This window comes from Gorilla gorilla, chromosome 6 (genome assembly GCF_029281585.2).
Source record: "Gorilla gorilla gorilla isolate KB3781 chromosome 6, NHGRI_mGorGor1-v2.1_pri, whole genome shotgun sequence".
Classification (NCBI taxonomy): domain Eukaryota; kingdom Metazoa; phylum Chordata; class Mammalia; order Primates; family Hominidae; genus Gorilla; species Gorilla gorilla.
The window spans coordinates 130,977,127-131,001,933 of NC_073230.2; the positions used below are offsets into that span (position 1 = coordinate 130,977,127).

General features: G+C 37.6%; 1 protein-coding gene across 4 annotated transcripts in view; it reads left to right on the plus strand.

Moving 5' to 3' along the window:
- The window catches only part of PTPRZ1 (protein tyrosine phosphatase receptor type Z1), a 189,751-nt gene that overhangs the window by 83,044 nt on the left and 81,900 nt on the right, over window positions 1-24,807 (plus strand). For all 4 annotated transcript variants that reach the window (XM_019031497.3, XM_055392192.1, XM_019031498.3 and 1 more), the window contains exons 3-6: window positions 12,127-12,306; window positions 16,736-16,887; window positions 20,420-20,515; window positions 21,034-21,100. In XM_019031497.3, coding sequence (XP_018887042.3) covers window positions 12,127-12,306; window positions 16,736-16,887; window positions 20,420-20,515; window positions 21,034-21,100 — 495 coding nt within the window. The remainder of the gene's footprint in view (window positions 1-12,126; window positions 12,307-16,735; window positions 16,888-20,419; window positions 20,516-21,033; window positions 21,101-24,807) is intronic.

Here is a 24,807-nt window from a genome sequence, read left to right on the forward strand (position 1 = left end):
GCCTGACGCATTGGTGACCAATTAATGGGAGTCCAGTCCCAACAGATGCCTGGGTTTAAGGGAGTTAAGTCTATGCTGGAAGGTGGAAAGGGAGAAGAAAACATAAGAACTAATTTGTTTTCCATACCACAAGGCTTTTGCGCCAAGGTGGCCACGTGTGTCAAAGTCAGGAAATCTTTCCTCCTGGGAACCAAGAGGTTTCCCTTCAAAACTAGAAGGGAAAGGTGTTTCACACATCAATCCAGATTTGGAGACATTTATTAGTGACATATGCTCCTTCCCCCCCAAAAAACAATAATGAAATGTTGTGTCTTAACAACATAGCTTAAAAAAAAAGTAAAACAAAATTCTGCATTTTTATAAAACTTGATAAAAATATTTCAAACTGTACAGTCACCAGTACATAGTTATCAAAAATGCACACACTTCGCTTGGCATTTCCAGCACCTTCAGCTTTCTGTGTCTGGTCTCCGTTTCTGCAGGGTTATTCCCCTCCTTGCCAGTATCACCTTTTCCCTTTTTCCCTCTGGGTACCTTCTGTCCCTTCTTTGCAGGGCGTTTTTAGGCCTGGGCTCTGGCTTTGGAGGAGCAGGTTTAGCAGACAATCTCGCGGATCTTCTCTGTGGTTCATCCTTCACTTTGGCTGTATCTCCTTTCGCATCCCCTTCAGCCTTTCTCTTGGGCATGGTGGCGGCGATGGTGGTGGGATGTAGGTGCTGGGTGTGGGATGCGGCTGGGCACGGAATGCAGCGTTGCACGAGCTTTGGTCTGTCCAGGGGTCGTTCTCACTACTGCTTCTTCCAATACACACTTTTAAATGGTGCCTCTATGGTCTCCCACATCAGGAGAGCCCTCAGTGCTTTCCCTCAGCCTAAAAGTCCACGATTTTATTCTTCACTATTTCCTCAAGCCTATTCTCACACCTGCTCCTCCCTTGCAGTGAATGATACTGATTCCAGTTTTTCTGAGAAAATAGGGAAAGGGGTTGAAAAGATTTGTACTGTCTGCCTGCCCATTTACATATATTATCTGATTTAATTTGCACAGTCTGAGATGTGGAGATTATTCTTTCTTTTACAGATAAGGTAACTGAGGCTCAGGTAAGTGGTGGTGCTGAGACTGAGCTCATGTTAGTTCAGCTGCCAAACTTCTCCTCCCATGTGATGGGATGCAGCTGTAAAACAGAAATACTAGGGCATGAACATCAGATTTCTCACTTCCCTATTCTAAATATAGCTAAATCCATATGAATACATATTGCATGACTCTCTTGTGCTTCTTTCCTCCGTTAGGCTAATAATAGTCTATTCATGCTTTGTTTTTTCTCTTTTGGGATATTTGATCATCAACTTTCCATAACTTCAAACTCTTTCTTTTAATAATTCTTTCCTCTCAATATATACACATAGTTATGTTTCCCTCTGTCTTAAAAAAATCCATTTCTCATCCTTGCATCCGTCTCCGTGTGCCACCTTATCATTCTTCTTTCGTTCACAGCAAACTGTTTTTAAAAAGTGCTTTAATTCTACTGGTTCCCTCTAATTCACTCTGTAGTCTGAATTGCAAGTCCATCATTTCACGGAAATTGATTTATTCTATGAATGTGGGGTTTGGAGTTGGGAAATAACCAAATCCAAACTCATTCTTCACTCATGACACTTGGACGATCTCTGCTGTGTATGATACCCACTTTGGGATACTCATTGTTGAAACCATGTTTCTATGACTTTCATGATACCATTTTCTCCTGGGTTTGCAATTCCCTTTCAGGCCACTCATTCTTAAGTCCATTTGGTGCCACTGCTCCCCTTAATGCTGCCTAAATGTTAATGCTCTCCATCATCTTATCACTGATCCTCTTCTTGCTTGTCAACTTTGATTGAAGTATTTCACCCATATCTGTGGTTATAAATGTATGCTATCTGTACACTGATGTTCCCCAGACGAGTGCCTCCCAGACCCATATTTTTTGCTGTTTAATGAACTTCCATTGAAATTTCCAAGTCTGCAGGTTCAAAACGAAATTCAAAGTCTTTCTATTCATACTCTCTACCAACATGACTGGTACCATGATACACTCAGGTATATCCCCGTCGGAATTTTAGAAGTCATCCTTTGCCCTTCTCCCTTCCTCACTCCCAAATAAGAATCCTCTGAAACATTCCTAACCTTCAAAATGACATCTTTTGTTGTTGTTGTTGTTGTTTTTGAGACAGAGTCTCACTCTGTTGCCCAGGCTGGAGTGCAGTGGCACAATCTCAGCTCACTGCAACCTCCGCCTACCAGGTTCAAGCGATTCTCCTGTTTCAGCCTCCCGAGTAGCTGGGATTACAGACACACACCACCATGCCCGACTAATTTTTGTATTTTTAGTAGATACAGGGTTTCGCTATGTTGACCAGGCTGGTCTTGAACTCCTGACCTCAGGTGACCCACTGAACTCCTGACCTCAGGTGATCCACTGGTCTCAGCCTCCCAAAGTGTTGGGATTACAGGCGTGAGCTATCCTGCCCAGCTGACATTTTATTTATTGTCCTCAAATCTATTGTATTTATTTATACTTCCATAATTTCTTGCTTTAACTAAAATTTTCTTTATTTTTCTTAAGATTTATTTCATTTTCTGATTAAAGCAATAAGTTAATTATGAACCATTATGAATATTATATTTGTTTTGTTTATGGATTTAATTTATGCCCACCACAGATTATAAGGTCTTGATTACTTATCCTCAACGTAATAGTATTTTACTACATCAATGTCCTTTGATCTTTTTCTCATCTTGTGTTTTTTATTTTTTCCCCCTGTGGTCTGCAAAAAAAAACCTTTCAGTTTATTGCATTATAGAGCAGTAGTTTTTGTTGTTATGTTTTGTAGGGTTTTTGTTTGTTTTAGATTTTTTTTTCAATTTGCAAAGGCCCTAAAATTTTAAACAGGAACTTTGCAAAAGGTTTCTGGTCTATTTCTCTGCCTGTTTGTGCTGGACTTTAGTTAATGATTTTCCTATTTCTTTTTTTTTTTTTTTTTTTGCAACGGAGTCTCACTCTGTCGCCCAGGCTGGAGTGCAGTGGTGCGATCTCGGCTCACTGCAAGCTCCGCCTCCCAGGTTCAAGCCATTCTCCTGCCTCAGCCTCCTGAGTAGCTGGCACTACAGGCGCCCACCACCATGCCTGGCTAATTTTTTGTATTTTTAGTAGAGATGAGGTTTCACCATGTTAGCCAGGATGGTCTCGATCTCCTGGCCTCCTGACCTCGTGATCCGTCTCGGCCTCCCAAAGTGCTGGGATTACAGGCATGAGCCACCACGCCCGGCCCCTAGTTAATGATTTTCTTAAATATCATAATGCTAAAAGGAATTTGTGCTAGAATTTTCCTAAATAGATAACTACCTTCTCTGACGTGTAACCCCCTGCCAATTGCATATATCAGCCAGACTTGAAAAGATTTTTTGCTGTCCTGATGTGATTGTCCCATTAGTACAGAAAACAAAGGAAAATGTAGTTTGATGAAACAGGTTCTCATTCCGAAATTGTTTGCATTTGATCTGCCTTTATTTCAGTTTTAATAGCAGCTATAATCAACATTGGGCAACTGCTTTGCTCTTTCTAGCTGCAGAAACCTCTGGCCAAAAACACAAAAAGGCACACTGATTTGTGCATGGAAACACATCCTCATTCTTATTTTCAACATGAGAAGTTGTCACAGACATCCCTCTTCCTTTGCTTTGAGTCAGTTTATGTGATGGCATTTATCATTAAGACATATAATCTGTTAGTGATTGTTATTCAGTAATTTTGGTTTTAGTTTCTTATCTTTGAGGAAGCCCCTTTTTTCAAACAGCTAACTCTTGCATCTAAAAAGTGTCTTCTTAAGTATATCATCGTTCCATTTTGCTGGAATTCTAAATTTTATGCTACTTATCATTGAAAAAATACTGAATTCATTTTTGTATTTTATTAAACTAAAATTTGAATCCAAGTCATTCACCACTGATAGCTTTATACTGTTTAAATGACTTTTTAATTTTGGTGTTTGGGTGTGTTTGTTAGCATGTAGAAAGCAAGCCCAAGGTAATTTATAAAGCTATGACTTACAGTGTATGGAGCACTAAGTAGAGTTTATTCAAGGCAACTGGTGCTAGATGCTGTGAAGATTACTGTAGTCTTCACTTCAATATTACACTTATTTTGCCTTTTCAGAATATTTTTATATGTGAATATGTGGAGACACAAACATTCTTTTTGAGGCGGTGTCTTGCTCTGTCACCCAGGCTGGGGTACAGTGGCGTGATCTCGGCTCACTGCAACCTCCGCCTCCCAGGTTCCAGGGATTCTCCTGCCTCAGCCTCCCGATTAGCTGTGATTACGGGCGTGCGCCAACACACCTGGCTAATTTTTTTGTATTTTTAGTACAGATGGGGTTTCACTATGTTGGCCAGGCTGGTCTCAAACTCCTGACTTCAGGTGATCTGCCCATCTTGGCCTCCCGAAGTGCTGGGATTACAGGTGTGAGCCACCCACGCCCGGCTGAGACACAAACATTTTCTATTCATTAACAATGAAAGTAATATATATTTTTTCTTAACAATATCTTGATCTTTAAAGAATCAGTTCTATGTATACTGTTATTAAAATCTTATTAAATAATAGCAATTTATAGGAATCTTTAAAAGAAATCAACATTGAGATTTTTATTATATATCTATTAATTTTCAGTGGATCTCTGCTGAATAACTTACAAAAAATTATAATTGTTTTTCCATTAATCTGATATTTGAAGGTAAGACTCAACAAGAACAATGCAAAAATGAGAGAAAATAAGAGGGAAACATTAATTTTTTTCTTTGACTTTTATTTCATCTGCATAATTTAATCAGTTTTTCCTTCAAATATTCAAAAACCTGCATTGGTATTTTTTTCTGACACATTTCCCCTGTTAGGCTTTAGTTTTTCTTAGTTCATATTCTTGTGTTAATGGCTGGTGGAGTAACGTTTCCTCACACACAATGTTTTTTAAGGTGTTTTTCTGTCTGGAACACTAATTGGTCAAATATGTATAGCACATGAACATTAAAGGGTGCTAACTACGGTTATCTCACTGAAGCATTTTTTTTTTTTTTTTTGTCGTTCAGCAAACGTTGATTTAATTCTTAAGTGCCAGGCTCTAAGAAAGGTACTGAAACATTTTCTTCCATTAAATAAACATAAATAAGAGACAGACATATTGTAGTTTAAATAAGTACAGTGATGCTGTAAAAATCAAATTAAGACAAATAGGAGATGTCTATGAAAATGGTCATTACGCAGCCTCTCCCTTCCTGCCTATCCTGCATTCCTACCTGCTTAGTTTCTCTGATGAGACATCTATGAGCTCCTTCCTCTTCCAAAGCCTCCCTGCCTCTCACTGGTCTCCCCAGGCACATTGATCATAATCTGCCTTTCCATCTGCCTCTGTAGAATACCCCTGCATTCACTCTGCTCATTGGACTAAGCTGGCCTGCTCACTGCTCTCAGCATTGCCTGAACTTTTCTGCCACCATGAGTTTGCTCAGGCTCATCATTCAGCAAGATATGTTCTTGGTTTCTCCTCTGCCTGTCATAATTCTGTCCATCCTTCAAGGTCTGCATTAGTGTGTCTTGTTATCCATGTTTACTTTCCTTCATTGCATCTACTCCTTTTTAGCATTTGTCTAAGTATTTAACAGACCCCCACCCTTCTGGAATGTAATAATAAACACACAGGCAAGCTAACAAACTTGAACTCATGCGTATCCCCTGCGGAGCCTAGAATTGCTTTCCATTCCGCTTGGAATAGAGGATGCATATGTATGCAAATATTGAATACATTCATTTGATGCACAAAGTCTATTTCACAAGCATTTAATTTCTTTCTAACATATGCCAGACTCAGAGTTTGGCAATGGCATGTAGATGAAATAGGCAAGTTAACAGACAAAATACAGTATGTTAAGTGCTTCCGTGGAGGTAAGCATGGGAAATTTATAGGAGTGTTACTAATTCAGGTAAGTCAATGAGTGGATGAAAGCATGGATAAATATGTAAATGAATAACTTAGGTTAATTCTCTGGAGCTCCTATTTAGTATTCTGCTGTCCTCTTTATGTGTTAATCAGCCTGATAATCTGCTGCAACTACAGTCAGTGTCCTAATTTCTTCCTTCACAATAGTTCCTAATAACACTCAGGTGGCTACAATATAGTGAATTCTGTATACCTGCTTTCTCAGATGCATCATCCTGGCCTTAAACCACTATATGAACTGATGTCTCCGGTTGCCACATTAAACATATTAATTTGGGAATTCAAAAAAGTAATGTTTAAGGCCAGGCACAGTGGTTCACACCTGTAATCCCAGCATTTGGGAGGCTGAGGCGGGAGGACCACAAGGTCAGGAGTTCAAGACCAGCCTGGCCAACATGGTGAAACCCTGTTTCTACTAAAAATACAAAAAGTTAGCTGGGCGTGGTGGCACGTGCCTGTAATCCCAGCTACTCAGGAGGCTGAGACAGGAGAATCACTTGAACCCAGGAGGCAGAGGTTAGAGTGAGCAGAGATTGCACCACTGCACTCCAGCCTGGGCAATAGAGAGATGCTCTGTCTCAAAATAATAATAATAATAATAATAATGTTTTAGAATAAGATTAGTCTAATGTTTCATTATTAAAGACAGATAAAATGTATTTAATGGTTCTTTTGTCTTTGTTTTATTCCTGTGCACAATTTTTTTTTTTGAGATGGTCTCGCTCTGTTGCCCAGGCTGGAGTGCAGTGGTGCAATCTTGGCTCACTGCAACCTCCACCTCTCAGGTTCAAGCAATTCTTCTGCCTCAGCCTCCCGAGTAGCTGGGATTACAGGCACGCATCACCATACCCAGCTAATTTTTGTATTTTTTAGTAGAGATGGGGTTTCACCATATTGGCCAGGCTGGTCTCGAACTCCTGACCTCGTGATCCGCCCACCTCGGCCTCCCAAAGTGCTGGGATTACAGGTGTGAGTCACCACACCCAGCTCCTGTGCACAATATTAACACTTCACTAGTTTATTTCCTTTGTTTTTCTACTCGTGGTGATTTGAAACAGTCTTTCTTTTAGAGTGCTTTGCATGAAGAATCTCAAGTTCTTATTTTTTCAACTTCTGTTTATTTTTCTGTTTGTTGGTTTTTCCACTAAAAAAAAATCATTTTTTAAGTTTTATTTTGGCCTCTTTTATTTTGCTTTTTAATCATGAAAATTAAGAAAGCATGTTGAGCCCACAAGGTACTAAGTACTATTGTTGACAGCTGAAGTGATACCTCACTTCTTTCTTCTTGGTTTAAAATAGTTTAAACAAGAGCTACACAGCAAAGGAGGTGTAGCATAGAGTAATTTATTACAATGGATAAAGATATTTTGAAAGTTAGGTGCAGAACAAACAGTATACCCTGAGAGAGAAAGAAGTCAGGACAGGCTGCTTGTAAGGGTGAGACAGCAAAAACTGGCACTAGGGAGACACCCTTTTAGGGAGTTTTAGGTGGGGACACAGCCAAACCATATCAGACACCTACTATGTGTCATTCGTTTTTTCTTCAGTGCTTGGATGTTGAAATAATGAATAAGCATAAGACTCCCTTTTTGGGAGTTTTAAAAGATGATTCATAAGGAGGTGGGAAGAGGTGTTACTAGTAAGCATGTTCTGGGTGGTCTTCTGGTGCACATGTGCAGTAACTGTACATGCTTGTTCGTGTGTTGCATGTCTCATTAGCATCTTAAAACTCCACCCGGGGTGTGGTTTTTACTATTATAATGAGCATAGGGTCAGTTTGGGGACAGGTAAAATCAAAATATGCATGCTCTCTAGAAGGGAAAGGCCCTACTGAAGATAGCTTTGCTTGAATGAGCTCAATTACAATGGAAATACTGAGGTTTATTGTGCTGACTGTATGATCACCATGGTTGCCCCATCCCAAGAACATGGTCACTTCCTTGACTGCCTATCCTGCCTCATTATGATCTAGTAGGTGATTTAAATTTGGTCCACACTCAGTGTAATCATTCCATGCACTTTAAACATAATCTAGTTACCTGGTGTCATTGTGCTATATGTTGTCCTAACCTCGTGTAGTTCAGACTTCAGGTATCTCTGATACCTAGCCATAAAAGTTTAGTAGGGACTACTCAACTAAATTATCATGTAACAATCAAATGAGACCTACAGCTGAGTAAAGAAATGCTTCTCTTATTGATCAAATTTTTTTGGTTATTTTTTCATTTTCATGCCATGTTATATTTGATCCTTATGAGCTCAAACTCATAAAACAAAAGGCCACCACTTCTTGTTGGTTTGATTCAGTTATTCAACAAATGTTTATTGAACACTGTATAAGTTCATTCTCATGCTGCTATAAGGACATACCTGAGACTGGGTAATTTATAAAGGAAAGAAGTTTAATTGACTCACAATTCCGCAGGGCTGGGGAGGCCTCGGGAAACTTACAATCATGGTATAAAGGGAAGCAAACATGTCTTTCTTCACAAGACAGCAGGAGAGAGAGAATCAGAGTCAAGCGAAGGGGGAAGCCCCTTATAAAACCAGAAGATCTCATGAGAACTAACTCACTGTCATGAGAACAGGATGGGGGAAACCGCCTCAATGATTCAATTATCTCCCCGTGGTCCCTCCCATGACATGTGGGGATTATGGGGACTACAATTCAAGATGAGATTTGGGTGGGGACACAGCCAAACCATATCAAACACCGACTATGTGCTAGTCTTTTTTTTTTTTTTTTCTGAGGTACTGGGATGTAGAAACAATGAATAAGCATAATTAATATGTTAAAAGAAGAAAAATGAAGCAGGAAGAGGGCAGGGAGAGGGCAAGGAGAGTTACCAAGGGAGGAAGTATACTCTTTAACAGGGTGGTTCAGCGAAAATCTCTCCAGTAGATGCTTTTGAGGAGAGATTTGATTGAAGTTAGAAAGCAAGTCATTTGAGCCTTACAGACATCTGTGGAGAGTATTGCGGGAATAGGTGATAGCTAGTGTCAAGCTTTTGCATGCTCAAGGGACAGAATGGAAGCCAGTGTGGCTGGAGCAGAGTGATCAAAGCAGAATGGTAGAGAACCGGAGCAGAGAGGACATGAGTGGGGACATCATATAGGATCTGTTGGCCATAACAAGGAGCTCATGTTTTATTTTGAGTGAGATGAAATAGCATTGTAGCCAAGGAGTAATGTGATCTGGCATATATTTTTAAAGCATACTTTAGTTACTGAGTTGAATTGGTTTTCTTTTGCTGCATAACAAATTACTACAAATTTACCACCTTATAATACTGCATATGTATTATCACACAGTTTCTGTGGGTCAGGAGCTGAGGAGGAAGGGCTGCTTAGCTGGCTTTTCTGCTTAGGGTCTCACAAATCTGAAATTAAGGTGTCTCATTTGAAGCCTGGGGTCCTCTTCCAAGTTCACTTAGGTTGTTGGCAGAATTCACTTCCTGGAGGTTGTAGGACTAAAGTCCCTGATTTTTGTTGTTGTTGTTTGTTTGTTTGTTTGTTTCACTGGTTGGGTGTTTTTTGTTTTTTGTTTTTGTGATTATAAGCCTGGTTATGCTCTCAGCTCCCAGAGGCAGGTCTCAGTTCTTAGCCACATGCCAGCTCAAAACCTGGTAGGTCACTTCTCCAAAACTAGCAAGGAAATCTCCTACATTTTGAATCTTTCTCCAATTTGCTGAAATGGAGCTTTCTATAACATAATGTAATCAATCACAGCAGTAATCCACCATCCTCTTTGCCAACAAATTTAACCTAATCAAGGAAGCGACTCTCTCTTCATATTCATAAGTCCTGCTCATGCCCAATTGGAGGGAATTGTACAGGATGATTATACCATAGGGTGGAAATTTTGGGAGCCAAGTCATAATTCCACTTACTACATAGGTGGTACTACTACAGAATTGTGAAAGGAGCAAGAGAAGATTCTGAAAACCAGATAGAAGGCACTAGTGGAGCCTAAGCCAGTGTTTCCCCAAGTTTAATGTTTATATCAATATCCTAGGCATTTTGTTAAAATGTAGATTCAGACTTCATAAGGCTATAATAGTGGCCTGAATCTCCCAACAATCTCCTAGGTGATGGCGATATTGCTTGCAGAGTAGCAAGGTACAGGCAAGCGATGACAGTGACTTGGGTTAGGGTGGTAATAGTAGAGATAAGAAGTGGTCTGATTAGGGAAATATTTTGAAGGCAGACCCTAAAGAGCTTGCTGAGGGAGAAACAAAGGCATCAGGATAACTTCTTACTTCAGGGGATGTCAAAGACTGTGTGGAAGGAGCTTATTTCAAAGCAGAAAGAGTTCAGTTTGTGATATGCTAAGTATAAGATGCCTTTTAGGTTCCCAGTAGAGAGAATCACAAAATGCGATGGAAAATAGCAGGTTTATACATTATATTCAGTGTTATTGAAGATTTAAAATTTTATGTTTCTGTGCACCACAACTATGTAACTGTTTCTAAGTGTGCTTAGAATTTATTATATTGTATTAAAAATGTGAGCAATGAAGAGGACCTAATTGATTTGTGCTGCACATTCTCTTTCATTCTCTTGCATTGACATTAGTAAAATAAGCAGTGTTTTCTTGTCCCTATGCCAGAGTTCCTTACAGTGAAATAAACATCATTACTCAAATCATTAAAACTGTTCCTAGAATCCAAAATACACATCACTGTGCATATTTAAAACACAATGTATTCAAACACTCTCTGGGTATAGACCTAGACTTTAAGATGATTTTCAGTACCTATTGATTCTGGTTGATGCCTCACTATGAGATGTATTACCAGATTTTCCATGACTGTATAGATGGCTTCATGGTGTGACTAATTATTATTTATTTTCAGGGTAAAATTATACAATGTTATTTTTATCACATTGTGAGAGATGGCCATTAGATACAGCTTGCATAAAAGTTAGTTCTCACTGACTCACTTATCACAAAAGAAGACAGTGTAGACTAGGATTTTATTAAAGATAAATTTACTTATAATCCCCTAAACCTCGATCATGTAAAATCTTGGCCTTACCCGTTCTCATTTTCAGAAAGAAAAGCATTCAGAAGAATATAAAATGAAAACTACACTGCCACTCCTTTCTTCCTTGTGATGGCCATGGAAATGCTAGCGTTTAACCAGAGACTTGGACTCTCAATATTTCAAATGTTTTAAAAGAACTTTAAGTAGAATATACCTGTGCTTAGCACTGCTTGGGTGCTAAGTTAACATGCAGTGAAATAAGATTACGGGAGGTGATTCATGGTTTCAGGTAGGGGTGAAATAAAGGCAACAAAGGGCAGTTTGGGTTTAGAGGACGCTTCATACTGTGGAACATGTGAAAATTCAGTTTATTTTAAGCAAAAATCTTTATATAAATCCCTGTTTTGCTTTTCTTATTGTTAAACAATAAAATGTGCTAGGCTTTACGACCAGAGAAAAATGGGAAGGAGATATTTTAAGGACAGCCTGATGATTATGTTTTTGTAAATAAGATCCCAAACAGATGGAAATTAAACCAAATCTTTCAATGACAGAGGGTGACAGTAGGTCTGAAGGCAGCTACTTTTATGGAGAGTGTTGAGGAAGTCAGAACTTTACTCCTATATCTGGATTCCTTTCAATCTGGAATCCTGGGCTAGGACTAACTACCTTACAGGACAATTAGGCTTTTTGTTGATTTGAAAGAATTGTGATGACTGGACAAAGCCATTGATGAACCCTGAACTTGTCACATTATGAGAGGTGGCCATTAGATCAAGCTTGCATAAAAGTTAGTTCTCATTGACTCCCTTATCACAAAAAGAAGATGTTGTAGACTAAAGTTGTACCAAACCTTGGTTGTTGTTCTATAGACTTGTTTTTTTATAGTGGCATGGTTGTTCTACAGACCTTTTATAGTGTTTTGTATTGAAATCCAGAATCTAAATATAGGCATAATTATTTCATGCATTAGTTCAAAGATGTCAAACATTTTTCTACTATTGTATCTATTTTTATGTAATGTTATTAACTATAATGTAAAGTTTAATTTTTGCATGGTAATTTAAGAAACTAAATTTCTTACTCCTTCTTTTCCCTAGGTGCACTGAATCAAAAAAATTGGGGAAAGAAATATCCAACATGTAATAGCCCAAAACAATCTCCTATCAATATTGATGAAGATCTTACACAAGTAAATGTGAATCTTAAGAAACTTAAATTTCAGGGTTGGGATAAAACATCACTGGAAAACACATTCATTCATAACACTGGGAAAACAGGTAAAATATTTGCATTCTCTTTGCCTTTAATATATTTTTCAGACCTGGAGTATGTTTACACTAGTTTCATTTCATTTTCCTTTGAATAGTGTACTATGAACTAGATAGAAGTTACATGTAGAAGAAACCAAATGGAGCAGAGAAAATGGGAAATTTAGACAATATTTTGACAATTTGTACAAAAAAATGAAATGACCAATGTCATCATGTCATGTTTTCCTACAATGTAACAATAATGATGCTGCCTCTAGAAGATGTGATAATGTGATTTACAGCTAATATAATTTAGTCAATTACTTAGTCAATCAGGATTTCTTTTTCTTGAGCATTATAGTTTGATCTTTTCTGCCTAGCCTCATGTTATAGTCAGTATTTGGATATGAAAAAAGCAATTGGCTATAATTGAAATTTAAGAAAATAAATTCCTAGCTCTTCTGTATAGAAGGTTTAAAGTTGTATCCCATCCTTAGGAAACCCTCTCTAAGTGCCTTTTTATTGAGACTATCTTCTTTTTTTTTAAAAAAAAAGCAAAATATAATACATTAAAATTTAAACACAAATTCTAATAAGCTATACATAGATAAATAATTTCCAAAAAGTGACACCTTTTCTTTTTTGATATTCTAGTTTTTTTAAAAATTGTATTTTGGGAAATTATGTAAAGGCAAATATACACGTAAGACAAAGATTAGAAAAATATTCAAAATTATAATAATAGCTCTATGGGGATAAGCTTTATCATTGGTGAATTTTTTTTATATTTTCTATATTTAAGTAATGTAATAATTTGAATTTAATAATTTAATTTCAAAACTCAAGAGAGTAGTAGTCAGGCACTGTGGCTCACGCCTGTGATCCCAGCACTTCGGGAGGCCGAAGTGGCTGGATCACTTGAGGTCAAGAGTACCAGACTAGCCTGGCCAATATGGCAAAAACCCATCTCTACTAAAAATACAAAAATTAGCTGGGTGTGGTGGCACACTCCTGTAATTCCAGATACTCAGGAGGCTGAGACACAAGAATCACTTGAACTCAAGAGTTGGAGGCTGCAGTGAGCCAAGATCATGCCACTGCACTCCAGCCTGAACAACAGAGTGAGATCCTATCCAAAAAATCAAATCAAAACAAACAAACAAACAAAAAACAACTCCTGCTGGGCGCAGTGGCTCACGCCTGTAATCCCAGCATTTTGGGAGGCCGAGGTGGGTGGATCACCTGAGGTCAGGAGTTCAAGACCAGCTTGGTCAACATGGCAAAACCCCATCTCTACTAAAAATAAAAAAATTAGCCAGGCATGGTGGTGCATGCCTGTAATCCCAGCTACTCGGGAGGCTGAGGCAGGAGAATTGATTGAACCCAGGAGTCGGAGGTTGAGTGAGCTGAGATTGCACCATTGCACTCCAGCCTGGGCAACAAGAGCAAAACTCTGTCAAAAAAAAAAAAAAAAAAAAAAAACTCATGAAAGTAGAGAGTTTTCTACATCAGTGCCTGATATGTAATAAACACTAAGTATTTCTTGAATGAATAATTTTTAAAATTATTATGTTACATGTAATAATTACCTAAAAGTATACTGTCCCAAATCTTGACATTTTTATTTTCAGTTTTGAAGGGTGTTACAAAGCAGTAGGGCATGGAACCTCTGCTTTTGTTTTTTTTTTATTTTTATTCTTTTTATTTATTTATTTTATATATATATATTTTTATTATACTTTAAGTTCTAGGGTACATGTGCACAACATGCAGGTTTGTTACATATGTATACATGTGCCATGTTGGTGTGCTGCACCCATTAACTTGTCATTTACATTAGGCATACCTCCTAATGCTATCCCTCCCCCCTCCCCCCACCCCACAACAGGCCCAGGTGTGTGATGTTCCCCTTCCTGTGTCCAAGTGTTCTCATTGTTCAAATCCCACCTATGAGTGAGAACATGTGGTGTTTGGTTTTTTGGTCCTTGCGATAGTTTGCTGAGAATGATGGTTTCCAGCTTCATCCATGTCCCCACAAAGGACATGAACTCATCATTTTTTATGGCTGCATAGTATTCCATGGTGTATATGTGCCACATTTTCTTAATCCAGTCTATCGTTGTTGGACATTTGGATTGGTTCCAAGTCTTTGCTATTGTGAGTAGTGCCGCAATAAACATACATGTGCATGTGTCTTTATAGCAGCATGATTTATATTCCTTTGGGTATATACCCAGTAATGGGATGGCTGGGTCAAATGGTATTTCCAGTTCTAGATCTCTGAGGAATCGCCACACTGTCTTCCACAATGGTTGAACTAGTTTACAGTCCCACCAACAGTGTAAAAGTGTTCCTATTTCTCCACGTCGTCTCCAGCACCTGTTGTTTCCTGACTTTTTAGTGATCGCCATTCTAACTGGTGTGAGATGATATCTCATTGTGGTTTTGATTTGCATTTCTCTGATGGCCAGTGATGATGAGCATTTTTTCATGTGTCTGTTGGCTGCATAAATGTCTTTTTTTGAGAAGTGTCTGTTCATATCCTTTGCCCACTTTTTGATGGGGTTGTTTGCTTTTTTCTTGTAAATTTGTGTGAGTTCTTTGTAGATTCTGGATATTAGCCCTTTGTCAGATGAGTAGATTGCAAAAATTTTCTCCCATTCTGTAGGTTGCCTGTTCACTCTGATGGTAGTTTCTTTTGCTGTGCAGAAGCTCTTTAGTTTAATTAGATCCCATTTGTCAATTTTGGCTTTTGTTGACATTGCTTTTAGTGTTTTAGACATGAAGTCCTTGCCCATGCCTATGTCCTGAATGGTATTGCCTAGGTTTTCTTCTAGGGTTTTTATGGTTTTAGGTCTAACATTTAAATATTTAATCCATCTTGAATTGATTTTTGTATAACGTGTAAGGAAGGGATCCAGTTTCAGCTTTCTACATATGGCTAGCCAGTTTTCCCAGCACCATTTCTTAAATAGGGAATCATTTCCCCATTTCTTGTTTTTTTCAGGTTTGTCAAAGATCAGATAGCTGTAGATGTGTGGTATTATTTCTGAGGGCTCTGTTCTGTTCCATTGGTCTCTACCTCTGTTTTGGTACCAGTACCATACTGTTTTGGGAACCTCTGCTTTATTATATATTGTAAGCAAAAATCTTCATAGAAATCCCTGTTTTCCTTTTCTTATTGTTAAACAATAAAATGTGCTAGGCTTTATGACCAGGGAAAAATGGGAACGAGGTATTTCAAGGATAGCCTGATGATTATGTTTTTATAAATAAGATCCCAAACAGATGGAAATTAAACCAAATCATTCAATGACAGAGGGTGACAGTAGGTCTGAAGGCGGCTATTTTTATGGGGAGTGTTGAGGGTTTTATTTTTCTTAGGGGAGAGTGGTTATTAGATTATTGAGCTAATAGAGCTACATTACTTGGGTTCACCACTGGCTCTTGAAATGACCGTGGGGAACCTTTGAGCAACCTACTTAGCCTTTCTGTGACTCAATTTCCTCATCTGTAAAATAAGGATTATATAGTATCTACTTCCCAAGGTTGTGCGAAGATCAAATGGATAATACATGTAAAGTAACTAGTATAGTTCATGGTACATCGTAAGTGATATGTAAATGTTGGCTGTCATTGTTATTGTGCTTGTTATTATTATTATTAGCTGGAGTTTGTATCCCTAGCTGGCTGGCCAATATGTTGTATTCAGTCCCTGATGCCAAAGTGAGTTCTCCCTAATGGAACAGAGACTATTTAAACTTTATTGAGAGACATCCAAATCTTTCACTGGGCTCTCAAGAGAACTCTCCAGAAGACTGTTAAAATATAGTCAGATAATATCTGCTGTGGAACTCATACAGGGGAGTTTAAGCTTCTGCCACTCAGGGTTCAAACATGAGATGGCCAAAACTCCTCCATAAGAATGAGTTTCCTGCCTTTCCTGCCACAGCCAGGGACCCAGGTTCTGGACCTTGCTGATGAAGCCTGGGTGATACATGGAGGGATAAGCAGCAGCCTGATAAGGAGTAGAAATGGGCTGAAAATAGGAAGGTGAGAGCACTCTGAGGAGAAGACTTTTTTTTTTTCTTTTAACCCTTCAGTTCCTTCCCCCTTTGCTCTGTCTTCTTATTACCATCTGACATCTTAGGGAAGCAGAGCTTTCAAGTAACAGCTATCTTAGGACACCAAACAAACAGAGCAGGTGGACTGGCTGTCTTCTGCCCTTGAAGTCATACACTAGTCAATATCATCAGCTTAGTTTGCATTTGTGGCAATAAGATATAAGTATATTGTGCAGACCTACAAAGTTTGGCTTCCAAAATGGCGACTTCATATTTTGTAAATTTATCAAATAAATGATTTTTCTTAATGTACCTTAAGTAGATGGAAATTTAGTTGAAATTTAAAATTTTGATTTTCAGAAGCTTAGGTGCAATTGTATTTCTTTTTTTAGTGGAAATTAATCTCACTAATGACTACCGTGTCAGCGGAGGAGTTTCAGAAATGGTGTTTAAAGCAAGCAAGATAACTTTTCATTGGGGAAAATGCAATATGTCATCTGATGGATCAGAGCATAGTTTAGAAGGACAAAAATTTCCACTTGAGGTAAGTCAGGAGATCTGCTGTGTACTATTTTATTTTCTAAATAATTGATGTTTTTATTTAGCATATAATTTGATTAATTTTAAAATCCAATATTAAAATTTATAAAGTGATATTTTGATTACTTGATTAATATACTAGACTAAGCTAAATTAATGTAAGACTTATCTTTGATTTGCCACTTGCTGGTAAGTAGCAACCCAAAGTGCCACAAAATGGTAATCAATAAATGCTGATGAATTAATGAATGAAGGAAGGAAAAGGGGGACAATTTCATTAACATACTGGAGAATCCTTTGATTTAAATCTTTTGATTAAAATGAGAAAAATTTTCAGCTTTAAAATTGGCAAAGTAAATAATTATAAAAAATGAGTGTGTAGTGAAATGTTTTCTTACATGTCTAGAGAAAGTCTAAATTGGTAGACTTTCTGGGAAGCAGTTTGCTTGTTTTTATTAAGAATTTTAAATGATTTACACTCAATACCCAACATTTAAATTTAAGGCTATTTAGTCTAAAAATTTAAAAATTGCAAAAATGTATTTATAATATAATATTGAACCAAAAGGCAATGATTATTTAAATACATTATGATGGATATTATAGATTTCACAAAAATCATGTTTTTGAATGATATATGTACATATAAAAGGTTCATGATAAGGTATTAATGGTTTTAAAAAGAAACATGTTAAATGGTATAACCAGTATTATTTTTGCAATTTTTTAATACATTAAAATTAATTAAATATTGACTGAGAGTGGAGTCTGAATCAAATTGACTAGGTTTGAATCTTGGCTCCACCATTTGGTTATTGGTTACATGACATACAATATATAAATTATTTAACTTACCAATGCTTCCATTTTTCTTCTGTGAAATTGACATAGTAGCTGCACCTGCCTTATAACATTGCTATGGAAATTAAATGAGGGATTGACTTATTACTCATAAAAGTAATTGAGGGGCCAGGCGCGTTGGCTCACGCCTCTAATCCCAGCACTTCGGGAGGCCGAGATGGGCAGATCACTAGAGGTCAGGAGTTCCAGACCAGCCTGGCCAACATGGTGAAATGCCACCTCTACTAAAAATACAAAAATTAGCTGGTCGTGGTAGCACTCACCTGAAATTTCACCTACTCAGGAGGCTGAGGCATGGGAATCACTTGAACTCAGGAGGTGGAGGTTACAGTGAGCCAAGATCACACCACTGCACTCCAGACTGGGTAATGGAGTGAGACGCTGTCTCAAAAAAAAAAAAAAAAACAATTGATGGAATTCAAGAAAATGCTAATAATGATTTTCTCTGGGTGATGGCATTATAGGTGCCTCTTATTTTCTCCTTTCACGTTCCCATGTTTTCTAAAATACCTAGAATGAAACTATTCATTTTATAATTCAAAAGTTATTAATAATAAAAATAAGATAGGGTGAATTACCTCTTAAAAGACTAAAAAGCTTTTTTTAAAAGATGGATATCCACATCACATTTACAGCTTATACTATGGATTTTTTCTTTATTCAATATTTTTAAAGAAAAGCACATTTATCAAATTTGATTTGTCAAAGTAATCAAAGTCAATTCATTAAGCAACATATCACTTCTGAGAGTTTAACTTACTCACAATATTACCTATTTAGAACAAAGATGAAGTTCAAGAAAAATTCTATCAACAAGAGCCCTGAGCAATCAAAATACATGGTACAGAATCCATGCACTAAACCTAATACAATTATTTTAATGCAAAAGCCTCTCAAATTGTCTCTCAGTGGTATTGGGGTTTTGTTGTTGTTGTTGTTGTTGTTGTTGTTACTTTGAGACAGAGTCTCGCCCTGTCGCCCAGGCTGGAGTGCAATGGCGTGATCTCGGCTCACTGCAACCTCCGCCTCCTGTGTTCAAGCAATTCTCCTGCCTCAGCCTCTCGAGTAGCTGGGATTACAGGCACATGCCACCATGCCCAGCTAATTTTTTCTATCTTTAAGTAGAGACGGAGTTTCACTATGTTGGCCAGGCTGGTCTTGAACTCCTGACCTCGTGATCCACCCACCTCAGTCTCCCAAAGTGCTGGGATTGCAGGCATCAGCCACCACGCCCAGTCTTGTTTGTTGTTTTAAAACACTCTCTATGTAATTGTGTAAACAGGAAACCCAAGGATCATCCCTGGCTTGCTCCTTATTTCTTATCTCCTACATCTCACAATCAAGTCTTCTCAATTCACCAGGCATGGTGGCTCAAACTGTCATCCCAGCACTTTAGGAGGCTGAGGCTGGAGGATCACTTAAGCCCAGGAGTTTGAGACTAGTCTGGGCAACATAGTGAGATCCCATTTCTACAAAAAATAAGAGAAAATAGCTGAAGACGGTGGCATGCACCTGTTGTCCCAACTACTCCAGAGGCTGAGGTAGGAGGATCACTTGAGCCCATGAGGTCAACGCTGCAATGAGCCATGATCATGCCACTGCATTCCAGCCTGAGTGACAGAGTGAGACCCCCTCTCAAAACAAACAAAAGCCTTATCAGTTTTTCTCCTAAACACCATATGGGAGGTCAGAAAAAAGTTTGCTTACTTGGATTATTAAATTAATAATTATTAAGTTTTAAATCATATTTCTTTCGATTTCCCATGCTTGTCATACTGTCTTGCCTAATAGGCCTTTGCCAGGTGGTACTTCTGACTTGAACACATGCCCTTCTCTTCTGCCTTTCACCTGGCTAAAAGCTGCTCATTCTTGAAGGGTCAGTTTAGAAATCCTGTCTCTGAAAATGTTTTGGTGACTCGCCCAAAGCAGGAGCCACTGCTATCCTCTGTTGCACACCCTCTATTTCTCCCATCAGAGCACTAACTCTGCTTTACGCTCTCAGAGGCTTCCTACTCTTACCTTAAGTCTACTTCTATCTAGCCTGAGACACCTGATTTCCAAACCCAGACAGGAGAAGCACCAAATTATATAGAGGCTGTTACAGAGAGATACATATATGGACTGAAGCAGAAATTAACAAGGGATAGCCTCACAGCTAGAGAGGAGAATCAAAATATGAAACTTAAAACTCTTTTGGTATTTTTTAGGTAGAAGCTGAGAGTCCTTGAGAGTTTCAATATTAATAGACCACAATATGGTAATATCAAAGAATGGTAACTCTGGACTCTCAAGAAAGGCACGCACTCTTGAGAAAGACAGAAACTTATATTTAAAATAATTCCATAAAGCAGTTAAAGTAATATATGATTATTTATTTCATGTAATTGTTCTAATAAATTTTACGGCACAGTCCCCTGGTAATCTCAAAATGGTCATTTTGGTTTTAGATATGTCTAACTTTCTATTCCCTTCCTTATTGAAGGATGGTAAATGATAGCAAATGTAGTTGTATACATGTAATTTATAAAAGATTTTGGAAATACTTAGAATGTAGAATTACACAACTTATAGAGTGTTTCAAATAGAACTTACTGAATTGCTTGTTTTATTAAGTCTCTTTGCTGATTTTTATGAAGTCTTTGTGTATCATAAAACTATCATTGTTACTGTTATAGATGCAAATCTACTGCTTTGATGCGGACCGATTTTCAAGTTTTGAGGAAGCAGTTAAAGGAAAAGGGAAGTTAAGAGCTTTATCCATTTTGTTTGAGGTAATATATATACACTTTACACTAATGTGATTCCTTTTTAAGTCACATTAAATATTGATGTGAAATATCAAGACATAGTTTCTAACAAAGAGAGGAACTCACAAGTAAAATTAAAACTGGTGGTCATTTTCAAAAAAAGATGACCCTTGCCTGGTATTTTTAAAAGGAGGCTCTTGTGTTTGTTAATTGGGTGAATCTTGTCTAGCTGGGCAAAGTGTTCTATTAAGTACACAGATTTGCTTATAGTACATACAAAGCATCATATTAATAATTATGTATTATTATCAGTAACTATGAATCATAAAATTTTAAAATTTACTTTTCTCAGTGAAATATGTAAGTTATCTGGTTTTTGTTTGCTTTATTTGTGTTCACCTAGCTATAAAAAAAAGTGGTTTTGGAACTTACTATTTTTTAATGCACATATTTAAAATGGAATTCATTAATCTTCACATTTTTATTGAATAGTTATCCAAATGTTTTATTCTTTTTTTTAGAATGTGATTCTTTTTTAACAGGTTGGGACAGAAGAAAATTTGGATTTCAAAGCGATTATTGATGGAGTCGAAAGTGTTAGTCGTTTTGGTAAGCTACTTGGGGAAATATCTTTCTTCAGGATTCTGCTTTGGATGGATAAGAATGTTGACAATACGACAAAAATCACTTGTTCCAAAAGGTGGAAAGTACTACATTTTTAAAGAGGAGCAATCTCTCACTTTCCACACTTGATAATTTATACATTTCTCACCAAATAAATAACAATTTATCAGAAAATTTTGTTACATCAAAAGCATGAAACATTAATGTAAGTAGGAAATTGAAGTTTTTAAAATTCTTGAAAATAATCTAATCATATCATGCAATTAAAGCCTATTTATCTATTATGTCTCTGCATTATACATCCGTTAAAGACTAATTCCTAATCTGAAACCAGCTAATTTTATAAATATCATATTTTAAAGTAGAAAAGGAATTGCTACTCAAGTTAAAATTTATTCCCTGGTGGTTTCCTTGATAAATCCTTTGCTTTATCAACATGAGGAGATGAGATTTTTGGAAGAAGGTCAACACTTACATAGAAGAAGATGCAATATGCTTTGACATTGTTCTGCCTGCTATCTCATGGATCTCGTAATTTGTCACAACAAATGCTTTTAACAACATGGGCAGAGGAGTGTAAGCCTGTTAATTTTACTATTTTATTTTTATTAAGCACTCACACACAGGATCTTAATGCTGCCCTGAGTTACCAATAAAATGAGGATTATTCCTCTCTGGAAGCTGCAAAATTTGAAATCAGAAACAAAACTCATGTAGATCCTTTTCTTGAAAGCAGAAGCCTGGCCTAGGATTGATTAATCATTGTCAATTACATGTGAGGATCTGAATTGACCCAACTTTTCAGAAGTCAGGAATATGTGAACTCCTGCAGGGTAGCTTTTATTTTTTTTTTTTAGAGACACAGCACAAGATGAAGCTGTTACCTCCCTCCATCAACCCAGATTGCAAAATTCTACATTGAATGCGATAAGTCACATTTAATTTTCCCCACTTGAGTCACAAAGTAGATTCTATCCAGACTGAAATAAAACAACTTGTTTGAATTCCTATACTTAAAAAAAAGTATAAGATATGAATTCTGAATGTTCCAGACCTTGCACCAGCCTGTGGGGACAATGAAAGAGATGTTAACACTGGGTTGTTAACCCTGACTTGTGCAACTATGGGACCTTTGAGACTTTCTCTTAAGGCCTCTTTACTTTCCCAGGTACTTTACTTTTTGGGGGTGCCTTGGAAGGCACTCATACGAGCTTGAGAATAAACTTGCTCATGTTCTTTAAAATTTCCTTTCTAATATCTACTGTCTGAAAGCCATTCAGGAAGATACTTTGTCAGATACACTGTGACTACATATTCTCTCCCTTTCTGAGAATATGGATTCCCTAACAGCATTATTCTGCCTATATTCTGGCTCTTAATTTGAAAGCAGAACAGTTCTTGGATTAGCTGAGGACGGATTCTAGTCCTTTACCCCCTCTCTCTGTCTCTCTACCTCACTTGTATTAGTCCATTTTCACACTGAGAGTAAGTGATGTGTAAAAGAAAGAGATTGAATTGACTCACAGTTCTGCATGGGTGGAGAGGCCTCAGGAATCTTACAATCATGGTGGAAAGCAAAGGGTAAGCAAGGCATGTATTACATGGCAGCATGAGAGAGAGAATGAGAGTGCGAGCAAAGGAGAAACTGCGAAACACTTATAAAGCCATCAAATCTCGTGAGAACTCACTCACTATCATGAGAACAGCATGGGGGAAACTGCCCCCATGATCCAATCACTTCCCACTTGGTCCCTCCTCGACACATGGGGATTACAATTTGGATTACAATTCAAGATGAGATTTGGACAGGGACACAGAGCTAAACCATATCACCACTATTTGTGCACCAACTTCCTCATTTACCAAAAACCAAAATCCTTCATGCCTATCCACTCATTCATCTGGATACTTAGTATTTCAATATACTCAGCAAGGACAACTACCCAAACCAAATAAGTTAAGTCTTTCTAAAGTCAAACGTTTCCATTTTGAGAGTTCTTGAATTAAATCCAGTCTATTTCTGACTCTAGAAAATCCCCTACTGCCCAATAAACTGAAGGCTTCCCCATATTGGCAATCAGACATTGCTGCTGGCAACCTTGAGGATCAAAGGTGGGACTTGTCTTTAGGCAGTGATTCTGGAACCACAGCTAAACCCCCAAATTTGGCTCTGTATTCACCATATAACGTAAGTTATTAAAAAAAAACACCTTTTCAACCATTATTCAGATTATAAGATCTATCTTACTATGCTGTGGGCTGGTTGCTCATTTCCTGTTTCCTCTCTAAAGGACAAAGCCCATTTCTCATTCCTCCCCTCAACCCCTCTTTCTTTCTTTCCCTCCCATCCACCATACCTACTCTATGTTAGGCATTATCCTATCCATGGAGTGGAGAGAGAGAGAGCATGATGTTGCAGCAATACTGAGATAATGAATTAATATTTTCCAAGCAGAGCCCACAAAAGACGTTAGTTGCAATCTTTCGAGTTGCAGGGAAGAGACACATCCCAGGTAACATCATCAGTGATTACCTGATGGGAATTCTCATCAGACTGATTTATAGTGCTTTCTTAATCACAATTTCAGCCCAGAAATTTCTGTACTGAAAAGTCCTCATAGGCATTGGTGTGACCCCATGCTAAATATCATTGTCCTAAGTAATAGGAGCTGGTTTTATGTAGTTACCAGCCTTTCTCTAGTGCTTGGCCCTATTGTGGTTTCTTCATCTTTGTTCCTCCCCATCTTTTTTCTTCCACCATTAGCCTTCTCATGGAAGGATCTGATTAGTTGGTTGGCTGATCATCATTACATGTTCAAGCAAATAATGATTGCATAAATGAATGACTGACCCCAAATAGAGCAGCACTGGCTCTGCTGTGCTTCTCTCTTGTGTTAACAATAATGAGGTTACTTGGATGAAGCAGGTGTTTTTTTCTCAAGCCAACAGAACAAAATGAAAACCACAAACACAAACAAAGGAAAACACTGTAGTGAAATTTTGTTAGAAGAAAATGTAACTGAAAAGCACTTCTGTAATTTAAAAATCTTGTGATATCTAGTTACCACATCCGTAAGAGAGACCAGGTGACTGCTATTGAGGTCCAGAGGCAGAAGAATGGATTCCACATTGGGGATAGGGAGAGGAAAATGAAAAAAAAACCCTTCTTCTGATTCTTTTGCTTCTTTTTAAATTTTTTCCCCTTTAATTTCTTTCCCAATAATAGGAAAATTCTCTATCTCACTCTCCTTACTCAGGTCTCACCTCTGCTTTCCCTTCCGGGCCCCTGGCTCTCCTGGGGTCAATTCATTTCCACCTAACTTAGCAGCAAGTCAATTTCTGTCTCCTTACCTAATTAGTATTCTCAACACACACATTTTTCATGAAATATTTGTAAGATAAATTTAGTCTTCAGTGGGAAAAGGAACAATTACAGTCCACTTGTCAGTTAAGGAGGTAATTTAACTACAACACTTTTCTAGTATTGAAAACATAAATCTAAAAAACATTCACAGATTAAAAAAAATATTCTTCTTAGTTCCTGAGAACTTGAATCTAATCTGAATTCTGATCATGTTATCTTGGCATTGGAGAAGAGGAGGACATACTTTTAGAAGTTACTAATGAATCCGTTAAATCAAAGAAAACTTGAACTTTCTAATGGATTAAAACTACATGTAGGCCATATTGAC